We start from the raw sequence: 11,716 nt of genomic DNA, 5'->3' as shown, positions 1-11,716 counted from the left end.
CTGTGAGTGTATGTTTGAGTGTGAGCCAGGGTAAGTGTGTGAGTGTGAGTTAGTATGAGTGAGAGTCTGTTCAAACAAGTTTCTGTCAATTATAATGAGCACTTTCTCCGTTTTTGTGCTTCAATCAGATCTCTTTGCAATCTTCTTAATGAAATCCTTACTTTCCTCTCTACCTTGCACCCTCTTGGCCTCAGTACCATCCTGGTGCAGTATGAACAGAATCTCTATCACCTGATAACTACAGGGACATATGAATTGGGCGAAGGGTTAGGCCATTTGGCCCATTCAGTACATTCACTGCTGATGTGGGTGTAGTGGTAAATGCACTTTCCTGGCCTCCTTCCCTAATAACAATGACTCCCTTGTTAGTCAATCCATCGACAGAGAATGCTGGAGACACTCAGCAGCTCTGGCAGCATCTGTGGAGAGAGAGAGAAACAGAGTTAACGTTTCGAGTCTGACTAGTCTCTCCCACAGTGGGGGATCATCCTCTCAGCGTTCCACACCACCCCCACCCCTGGCTAGTCCCATCAGAGTTCTTAACCAGCTAAAAATCACAACAGTCTACTTTCCCATTAACGTCATAATGTGCTTTTTCCCCAGAGTGGGGGACTCAATTACTAGGGGTCACTATTTCAAGGTGAGAGCGGAAAAGTTTAAGGGAGATATGTGTGGAAAGTTCTTTACGCAGAGGGTGGTGGGTGCCTGGAATGCGTTGCCAGCGGAGGTGGTAGAGGCGGGCACGATAATGTCATTCAAGATGTATCTAGACAGATACATGAATGAGCAGGGAGCAGAGGGATACAGATCCTTGGAAAATAGGCGACAGGTTTAGATAGAGAATCTGGATCGGCGCAGGCTTGGAGGGCCGAAGGGCCTGTTCCTGTGCTGGAATTTTCTTTGTTCTTTGTTCTTTGTGCTGCCTTTCAGCCATTTTGTAAATACTTGGCATTTGCTCAACAATTAAAGCACATTAAGAGATTGCTGACAACTGGCATGTTTCCTCAGGAGAGAGAGAGAGGGAGAGAGAGGAAGAGCTTGTTTTCACGAGGAGAGTAACATGAATTAATAGTGGACAATAAGTGAACACTGCGACTGGTTTACAGCTCAAACAGTAGGCCAGTGAGTGCTTTCTGCTGGGGAGACAGCATTGCCTGGCACTGGGGCAGACACTCATCAAAACTTATTGGATTCTCAAGGGGCTCGACAGGATCAATGCTGAGAGGAGTTATTAAAAATTTATTTATTTGTAGGTATTGCTGGCATTTATTGCCTAACCCTAATTGCCCAGGGGGCAGTTAAGAGTCACCCACATTGCTGTGGGTCTGGAGTCACATGTAGGCCTGACCAGGTAAGGATGGCAGTTTCCTTCCCTAAAGGACATTAGTGAACCAGATGGGCTTTTCCCCCAACAATCAGCAATCGATCCACAGTCATCATTAAATCCTTAATTCTAGAATATTATTGAATTCAAATTCCACCATCTGCTGTAGCAGGATTCGAACCCAGGTCCCCAGAACATTACCTGGCTCTCTGGATTAACAGTCCAGCGATAATACCACTAGACCATTGCATCTCCTGTATGTTGCTCCTCATGGGAGAGTCTAGGACCAGAGGGCACAGTCTCAGAATAAAGAGATGCCGATTTAAGACTGAGCTGGGGAGGAATTTCTTCTCTCAGAGGGTTAGGAGTCTTTGGAACTCCTTGCCACAGAGAGCTGTGGGGGCAGAGTCTGAAATAACTCCACAGAGGCTGGTATCCCATCACCAAGTCACCCTTTATTTACACGTGGAGTGTCCTTGTCACTGATCCAGCTCCCTCAGAGCTACCTCTCAGAGTGAGCAGAGCCTCTGACACTCCTGTTTATATCTGTCAGCCAGGGCTCCCTGATTGGACTCAGATTAACATCCCCAATCAGGGAACTCATATTCTATGAGGTCCACCTGGCTGATCTCATTACCATCACTACAGAGCCCTTGAGTATATTTGAGGCTGAGACAGATAGATTCTTGATCAGTCAAGAAGGGTGAAACACCAGGGTCTTTTCCCTAGGGGTGGGGGAAGTCTGAAACCAGTGGGCATAGGTTTATGGTGAAACGGAAAATATTTAAAAATGGGCCTGAGGAGTAACTTTATCACGCAAAGGGTTGTGTGTGTGTGAAAAGAGCTGCCAGAAGAAGTGGTAGAAGCTGGTACAATTACAACATTTAAAAGGCATCTGGATGAGTACATTAATAGGAAGGATTTAGAGGGATATGGGCCAAATGCTGGCAAATGGGACTAGATCAGATTGGGATATCTGGTCAGCATGGACGTGTTTGACTGAAGGGTCTGTTTCCATGTGGCATGACTCTATGACTCTGTGATTGTAGGGATATGGGGAAAGAGGAGGAAATTGGATATGAGCAATGTTGGATCAGCCATGATTCTATTGAATGGCGGAGCAGGTTCAAGGGGCTGAATGGCCTCCCCCATTCCTATTTCTGATGGTCAGAGGCCAGATCACACAGAGACATAGCACAGACACATGGGAATGGTCTACAACATTCCAGCTATACAGAAACACAGCTAGGAGGAAGACTGGCTTCTGTGAGGAGAGGAGGGGGTGGGAGGTTGGAAGAAGGGGAGGTCGAGAGATAGAGTGAAGGTGAGAAAGAAAGAAAGAACTTGCATTTCTATAGCACCATCCACAACTCAAAGACTATTTCATCCAATTCCATTGTAAACACAGGAAATGTGGCAGTTAATTTGCAGACAGCAAGATCCACAACCAATAACCAGGTTTCTTTAGTAATTGTAAGGATAAAGACTGATCCCCAGGACCTTGTCCAGAAGTTACCTCAGAATCATTTCTGATATTAAATGGGTCTAAAGAGTGCTAGTATCAAGGAAAATTCTTTCACCTCCGGCCCCATGTTGGTGTCAGATGTAGGCCCCTCTCCTAACGCAGAGTTTAGACAGAGCCACGCTCAGTTCGGACCCCCAACATCCACAACAGCCTGCGTTCATATAGAGCCTTCAGCCCTAGGTGCCAAACAAAATCTGACACTGGTGGAGAAGGTGGTGCAGTGGGATGAGTAATCCCAAGTCCAGGCTAATCCCTGGGGATCTGATAGCTGGTGGGATTTAAATTCAAGAATTGAAAACTAGTCCCAGTGATCATGACCATGACACCCATCACCCAGTGTCAGAAAAACCCATCTGGTTTATTAATGGAAAGGAAATCTATTGTCCTTACCTGGTCTGGCCTACATGTGACTCCAGACCACAGCCAATGTGGCTGAATCTTAACTGCCCTTTGAAATAGCTGAGCAAGCCACTCAGTACAAACATAAGAACCAGGTTTGTGTTAGGGTTAGGGTTAGGGTGGGGTGAGGGTTAGGGTTAGGGTTAGAGTTAGTGTTAGGGTTAGGTTTAAGGTTAGGGTTAGGGTTAGGGTTAAGGTTAGAGTTAGGTTTAGGGTTAGGGTTAGCGTTAGGGTTAGGGTTAAAGTTAGTGTTAGGGTTAGGTTTAAGGTTAGGGTTAGAGTTTGGGTTAGGGTTAATGTTAGGGTTAGGTTTAGGTTAGGTTTAGGGTTACTGTTACATTTAATGTTAGGGTTGGGTTAGGTTTAGGATCAGGGTTAGGTTTAGGGTTAGGGGTTGGGTTAAGGTTAGGGTTAGGGTTAGGTTTAGGGTTAGGGTTAGGGTTAGGGGTCTAGCAGGGGTTTAGAGTTAGGGTTAGGTTTAGGGTTAGGTTTAGGGTTAGGGTTATGCTTCTTGAGCGATAGGGTTAGGGTTAGGGTTAGGGGTCTAGCAGCGGGTTAGGGTTAGAGTTAGGGTTAGGGTTAAGGTTAGGGGTCTAGCAGGGGGTTAGGGTTAGAGTTAGGGTTAGGGCTAGGGTTAGGGTTAGGGTTAAGGTTAGGGTTAGGGTTAGGCTTCTTGAGCCTGCCCCACCATTTACTACGATCATGGCTGATCTCAGCTCGGCCTCAACCCCACTTCCCTGCCCACTCTCCATAACCTTTCTACCCATTACTAATTAAAAACTTGTCTATCTCCTCCTTAGATAGATAGTAGGAACTGCTGATGCTGGACAATCTGAGATAACAATGTGTAGAGCTGGATGAACACAGCAGGCCAAGCAGCATCAGAGGAGCAGGAAAGCTGACGTTTCGGGCCTTGACCCTTCTTCAGAAATCCTGCTCCTCTGACGCTCTGATTTCTCCTTATCTCTGTTTTAAATCAGCCCCCTTTGTCCTAAAATGATGACCTCTTGTTGTGGAGTGCCCCACATGAGGAGACATCCTTTCTACATCTACTGTTTCAATTCTTTTCAAAATCTGGTGAGGCTCTGGTCAGGCCGCATTGGGAATATTGAGAGCAGTTTTGGGCCCTGTATCTAAGGAAGGATGTGCAGGTGTTGGACGGGGGTGGGGTTCAGAGGAAGTTTACAAGAATGATCTTGGGAATGAAGGGCTTGTCATATGAGGGGCGGTTGAAGACTCTGGGTCTGTACTCCATGGAGTTTGGAAGGATGAGGGGGGGATTCTGATTGAAACTTACAGAATACTGAGGGGCTGGATAGGGTGGATATGGAGAATACATTTCCACCAGAAGGAGAGACTAGGACCCAAGGACACAGCCCATCGAGTTCACACTGACTCTCTGTAGACCATTCCACCCTTACCCACTCCTCTATCCCATAACCCTGCACTTGCCATGGCTAATCCACCAAATATCCCTGGACACTATGGGACAATTTAGCATGACCAATCCACCCTGACCTGCGCATCTTTGCACTGTGTGGGGAAACCAGAGCCCCCGAAAGGAACACAGGGAGAATGTGCAAACTCCACACAATCCCAGGTCCCTGGCTCTGCAAGGCAGCAGTGCTAACCACTGAGCCACCGTGCTACCCATTGATGCTGCTGGCCTCTCCAGTGACAGCCACATTCTGCAAAAGGATATATAAAAATCAGTTGATATTCGGAGAGATGATCAAATGGGCAGGAGCGAAGGAGAGTCTTGAGAGCAACAGAAAGATTTTGATGGAGGGAATTCCAGGCCTGCATGGTGCAGCCACCAATAGTAGCAAGGTCACCATGGGGGGCACCAATGCATCAAGATGTAGAGGGTCTGGATCTCGAAGAGATCACAACGTTTGGGAGGGGCAAGGCCGTGATACAAAGAATGAGTAGCTCAGAGGGGTTGAGGTGGGGCCACACCAGGAGGCAGCAATGTAGCTTGCTTCCCTCCATACTACCCCAGGCAGCTCATAACCATCGGGCTGGAGTTGGGAAGCTTTTCTGAAATGCTTGTCTTGACAGGAGCTGAAATGGAAAGTCCTGGTGAAGGGAAAGCGGATTGGCAAGTTAGCGGATTGCCTGAACGGGCAGGGAGAGGATCATGATACCGGAGAGGTGACTGACGAGGATGAAGCTGCTGAGATGGATGACGAGAACATCAGGAATGAAGTGAAGAAGAAAGGGAAGGTACAGGCTGCATTTGACTAGTGCCAACTCAGCCCTGTTGGTGTGAATGGCCCTACCCCTCCTCTTTACCCTACCCCGTGGAGTGGCGGGGTGTTGGGGGTGGTGGTGTGGTTGGGGGAGTGGTGCGGTTTGGGAAATGTTCTGCTGCAGGATCGGGGAAGACCCCAGTGGAAGTTTGAAGACTACAGCTACTCAATGAGCTCACTGTCCAAATCAACAACCCCCCTCCTAACTGCAGGGGGACGTTTGGTCAGACATTGCCCAGGCACTGTCACTTTGTGATTGTATCTCACAGGCCACAGGGGCTCAGCCTCATCTTCTCAAGGGCAATTAGGGACAGCTAACACCTTCACATCTCTGTGAATAAAAACTTTACAAACTTGATATAAAGTTCTTACAGACTCTGAAACTGGGCTTTGGTTTATGTTTTGCTCTGAATACTTCTTTTGCCTAAATTGGACTTGGGGGAGATGTTAGTGTCATTCACCACACAAGAGCGAGGCAATGACTATCTCCATCAAGACACAATCCACCCATTGTTTAATGGTGATACCATCACCGAATCCCCCACTATCAACATCCTGGCGTTATCACTGACCAGAAACTCAACTGGACTCACCACATAAACATAGCGGCTACAAGAGCAGGTCAGAGGCGCGAAATACTGGAGAGGGTAACTCACCTCCTGACTCCTCAAAGCCTGTCCCCCATCTACAAGGCACAAGTCAGGAGTGTGATGGAATACTCCCCACTTGCCTGGATGGGGGCAGCCCCAGCAACACTCAAGAAGCTTGACACTGCAGCGGTTCAAGAAGGCAGCTCACTCCCATCTTGTCACCCACATCACTCTGCCACACTGCAGCTGCAACCCCTCCTCTGTTTATTTCTAAATGCACTCCTGTCTCTCTGCTTTGATTGGTTGTCAGGGGTCGAAGCAGAGATTGGCCAAGGAATTGTCGGACTGTGTGATCTACTGCAAGAGTGTTCATTTCCACAGCTTCAAACATTCCCGAGCACATTACAAATTCTACGAAATCTCCTCTTTCGCTGAATCCAAGGCCAGAAAACTGATCAAAGAATCTGGTGAGTGACAATGACAGGCTGGAATCTAACTGAGGGGTTCGGGGTGGTTTATATTTGGAATAGCAGCTCCCTGGGAGGGAGTTACAGACTATAATCTAATCGAGGGGTTCGGGGTGGTTTATATACAGAATAACAGATACCCAGGAGTGAGTTACAGACTGGAATCTAATCGAGGGGCTCGGGGTGGTTTAGGTACAGAATAACAGATACCCGGGAGTGAGTTACTGAGAGGAATCTAATCGAAGGGTTTTGGGGTGGTTTATATACAGAATAACAGATACCCGGGAGGGAGTTACAGACTGGAATCTAATGGAGGGGTTCGGGTGGTTTATATATAGAATAACAGATACCCGGGAGTGAGTTACTGACAGGAATCTAATTGAGGGGTTCGGGGTGGTTTATATTTAGAATAACAGATATCCAGGAGTGAGTTACAGACTGGAATCTAATCGAGGGGTTTCGGGGTGGTTTATATACAGAATAACAGATACCCCAGAGTGAGTTACAGACTGGAATCTAATTGAGGGTTTGGAGTGGTTTATATATAGAATAACAGATACCCGGGAGGGAGTTACAGATTGGAATCTAATTGAGGGATCTCCGAAGTCTCTGGATTACAATATCTGGGTGTTAATCAGTTTTGGTGGGTTGAATAGTTCGATTTGGTGACTGGATCTCGTTTATTTTGTTCGGTGAGCTATTGATCAGTTAGGTTTCTTCTCTGATCTTTCTGTTGTGATTTATTGACTGTGCTGTCTGCTCTGTTTCCCTAACAGTGAATGAGTTTGTTTGTCACAATGCCTGGCAGCTGACCCGTGTGTATCCCAGTGGCTTCAGAACGGATTCCTCAAACTTCAGCCCCCAGGAGATGTGGAATGCAGGCTGCCAAATAGGTAACCAATCACCTCAGGTGATCCATTGGATCAGGGAGCTGTGGTGTTTGTCCCAGGTCTGTCAGCTGCTCAGGGTAGGGGAATGGAATCTGCAAATTCCCTCAAATCTTTATATTTAGGATAGAGAGGGAAATGCGGACTTCCATGTTTTAGAATCATAGAATGGTTAGACTGCATTAGGAGGCCATTCAGCCCATTTACTCCATGCTGGGTTGCTGTAAGAGCTACTCAATAGTGCCACTCGTCCCCCACCTTTTCCATGTAGCCCAGTAACTGTTTGCCGTCCCCCTCTTAGTTAAACCTGCCGCTGTCCTCACTCACAGACAGCATGTTACAGATCCGAACCACTCACTGCATTTCTGCCAGTGCATTACCCTAATCCCTCAATTGTGTTTACCAGCCTGCCCCAGTGGGACCTTATCTAAAAGATTCTGAAAATCCAAATACACCACATCCAGTGGTCCCACTGTTCCCAGTATTCCAATGGGACACAAAGAAGTTTGTCAGCCATGGTATCCCTTTCACAAATCCATGTTAATGCAGTGCAATCAAATCATCATTTTCTAAGTGTTCTACATATCTACACCTCCCTGAACACTACCGGTAATTTCCCATGGCCAATCCACCCTAACCTGCACATCTTTGGACCGTGGGAGGAAACCGGAGCACCCGGAGGAAACCCACGCAGACATGGGGATAATGTGCAAACTCCACACAGACAGTTGCCCCAGGGTGGAATCGGACCCGGGTCCCTGGTGCTGTGAGGCAGCAGTGCTAACCGCTGAGCCACCGTGCCACCCTAGATTCTAATACTTTCCCTAGCACTGATGTCGGACTAATAGCTCCGTAGTTTTCCATTCTCTCTCTGTCTCGCTCTCTCTCCCCTTTTCTTAAACAGTGGGCTGACATTTACAACTTTCAGCTTCCAACATCCACTATCTCTGTATCCACCTCTTAAAACCACCTGGAATGGGAATCATTGGGTCCCAGTAGTTAACTGCTAATCTTTTGTTGTTTCATGTTTTTTTAAACCTAATTTTACATGCAGAAGCTTTTACTGTCTGTTTTTATGCTTCTTGCTAAATTATATTAATTATCTATTCTCCCTTTCTTTATCATCTCCTTCATCTTTTGCTGCGCTCCCATTCCTCAGCCATACCAATTTTTTGACAACTATAAAAGCCTCCCTTTTTGATCTAGAAGACTATTTCACTTCCTTTCTTAGTGACAATTCTCTCATTTTTCCAGTTGGGAATTTTGTGCCTTAAATAAATGTGTTGGTTGTAAACCATGTATTAGTTCTTTAAATACTAGCCATTACTTGGCTACCATCATACCTTTTAATGTATTTTCCCAATCCACAACAGTCAGTTTGCTCCTTATACCTTTATAATTTAATTTGTTTAGATTTAAGATCTTAATTTCATTTTGAACTACAGCCTTTTCCAATTTAATGCATTTTCCAAAGTATTATGATCACTCTTCCCTGAAGGTTCTTTTACAACAGGATTACTAAACTAGCCCTTTCTCACTGCATACCACTAGATCTATAAAAATCATTCTCCTAGTTTTTTAAAAAATTACTTGTGGAACCAGGGCATCACTTGCTGGGCCAGTATTTATTGCCTGTCCCTAGTTGCCCCTTGAGAAGGCGGTGGTGAGCTGCCTTCTTGAACCGCTGCATTCCTCCTGCTGTGGGTTGACCCACAATGCCATTAGGGAGGGAATTCCAGGATTTTGACCCAGCGACAGTGAAGGAACGGCGATATATTTCCAAGTCAGGATGGTGGGTGGCTCGGAGAATGGTGTTCCCATGTATCTGCTGGCCTTGTCCTTCTAGATGGAAGTGGTCTTGGGTTTGGAAGGTGCTGCCTGAGGGTCTTTGGTGAATTTCTGCAGTGCATCTTGTAGATAGTACACACCGCTGCGACTGAGTTGTTTCCTCAATGTACTGTCTAGAAAATCATTTCAATCACATTCTAGGAATTCCTGCTGTGGTGCATTGATCCACATCAAATATAGACATCTATAAATAGAATCATAGAGTCATAGAGTCACACAGCACGGAAACAGACCCTTCGGTCCAACCATTCCATGCTGACCATAATCCCAAACTAAACTATTTCCACCTGCCTGCACTTGGCCCACGTCCCTCCAAACATTACTTACTTATTCAAAATTTTTTTAAATTTTGTAACTGTACCCACATCCACCACTTCCTCGGGAAGTTCATTCCACACATGAACTGTGTCCCTCATATCTTTTTAAAATCTTTCTCCACTCAGCTTAAAAATATGCCCCCATCCCGGTTTTGAAATCTCCCACTCTAGGGAAAAGACCTTTGCTATTCATCTTATCTATACCCTCCATGATTATATAAACTTCTATAAGGCCAACCTCCTACACTTAGCAGAAAAAAGTCCCAGCCTACCCAGCCTCTCCTTATAACTCAAACCCTCCATTCTTGGCAACATCCTGGTAAACCTCTTCTGAACCCTCTCCGCTCTAATAATATCCTTCCTATAACAGGGCGACCAGAACTGTATACATTGCTCCAGAAGAGACCTCACCAACAACTTGTGCGACCCCTACAAGACGAACCAACTCCTATACTCAAAGGGCTGAACAAAGAAAACAAGCGTGCTAAACACTTTTTTAACCTCCCTGTCTGCATGTGATGCAAGCTTCAAAGAATTATGTACCTGAACCCCTAAGTCTCTCTGTTCCACAACACCACCTAAGGTCCTACTTTTAATTGTATAAGTCCTGCCCTTATAAATTAAAATCATCTACGTTTACTGTATTTCCCTATAACAGGCACCTTTAATTTCCTGATTTATACATTCCCTACATCACCGTAACTGTTTGGTGGCCTATTCAGAACTCCCATCATTGTTTGCTGCTCCTTGCTGTTTCATAATTCCACCCAAACATTCTGTAGGTCACTTGTATATTATCTAGAAAAACAGGACTCCGGGATTTCTACGATAAAGCTCCTCCAGTCTGATAAACAGCTGTTCACCAACACTCTGTCTCCTGTAGCACTCAGCAAATTTTGAATCTTTTTTGTTGATGTCTCTTTTATTTTCCATGGCCTTTGACTTGCTCACAAATCCATGTCATGACATCAACAGCATTCCCTTCATCTAAGCTCTCTGTAACCGGTTACCACCCCAGAACAGATCCCCAAATCTGATTACAATCTGGCAGGGACCCATAATTAACACTTTAAACAGGCAGGGTTTGAAATCCCAGTTATTTTCTGAGAGAATAATGTCACACGATTCGAACACTTTTAAACAAATGGAAGAAATTTTTGCGATCGAAAGGCCAGCAAAGCAAGTGGTGAATGCAACCTATCTTATACTCTAACATCCAAATTAACATGAGGTAAACATGAATTAACAGGCAAACTGTGGGCAAACGCACCATCAAACTGCACATTAAGTGCCAGGCTCAATTAAGGCGGGTCCCTGTGAACTTCTCAATAACCAAACCAGATAAGTGCAGTTACTGTGAGTCCCAAAAATTCTATAAAACTCTGTCACCCATGCAATGGATTTCAGCTCCTCTCTTTTGAGGATCCAGCCTCTGAATTCCCTCAATAGCCCTCCTCCCCCAACTGTGATTGTTTCACAGACCGCTGCTTCCCAGTTGTTCAACTTCTTCTCCTGAGATTGGATTCTCTAGGCTGCTCTCCAGTGTCGAATTGCCAACAAAGATCTTAGCTCTCCAGCTGCTCTGGATAGAACCCACTGTCCCTGGGCATCCATTTACTTCCTTCTGCCAGCTTCAGTAACAGATAGCCACAGCCTATTTTTGGTTAAACTTTCTGGCTCTCTAGGAGGCAGCTTCCTTTCAGCTCCACTGCATTGATAAGTCTCCCAGATCTTCCCCCAGTGACCGGCCTGAAGCCTCTGTCACCTTCTCCGCTGTGTTTCTCAGCAGCACTGAGCCAGTGATGTTCAGCTGAACTGCTAACAGTAACAATTGAACTGCTTGGACTTTGCTCCTGACTTAACTGCTTGCTAATTGCTGTCGACTGATCCTTGAACTAATCTGTTTGATCCATTAATATATCCCAAAAGTTTCCCACCTCAGTTCCAAAACAGAATCAAATTGGAATATCCTCTCCCTTCAATGATACAATCTTCAGTTAACCAATTTCCATTTCTGCTTAATTACAAACAAAAATAGAACCAAAACAAAACTAGATTTCATCACAAACCTCATGAGAAACCCAGGCAAGGTCAGTAACTATGATTT

At 45.6% G+C, this 11,716-nt stretch overlaps 1 protein-coding gene across 1 annotated transcript in view; it reads left to right on the top strand.

Annotated features, from left to right (window-relative positions):
• plcd4b (phospholipase C, delta 4b) overlaps positions 1–11,423 on the top strand; it is a 25,057-nt gene extending 13,634 nt beyond the window's left edge. Inside the window, exons 8-11 of the mRNA XM_048599281.1 lie at positions 5,310–5,474; positions 6,401–6,557; positions 7,334–7,467; positions 11,295–11,423. Of these exons, the coding sequence (XP_048455238.1) occupies positions 5,310–5,474; positions 6,401–6,557; positions 7,334–7,467; positions 11,295–11,423 (585 nt within the window). The remainder of the gene's footprint in view (positions 1–5,309; positions 5,475–6,400; positions 6,558–7,333; positions 7,468–11,294) is intronic.
• The last annotated feature ends 293 nt before the right edge of the window (positions 11,424–11,716 follow it).

The sequence above is a fragment of the Rhincodon typus genome, chromosome 7 (genome assembly GCF_021869965.1).
Source record: "Rhincodon typus isolate 14 chromosome 7, sRhiTyp1.1, whole genome shotgun sequence".
NCBI lineage: Eukaryota > Metazoa > Chordata > Chondrichthyes > Orectolobiformes > Rhincodontidae > Rhincodon > Rhincodon typus.
Note: the sequence above shows the minus strand (reverse complement) of the source record. Positions and strands in the feature narration are given on the sequence as shown.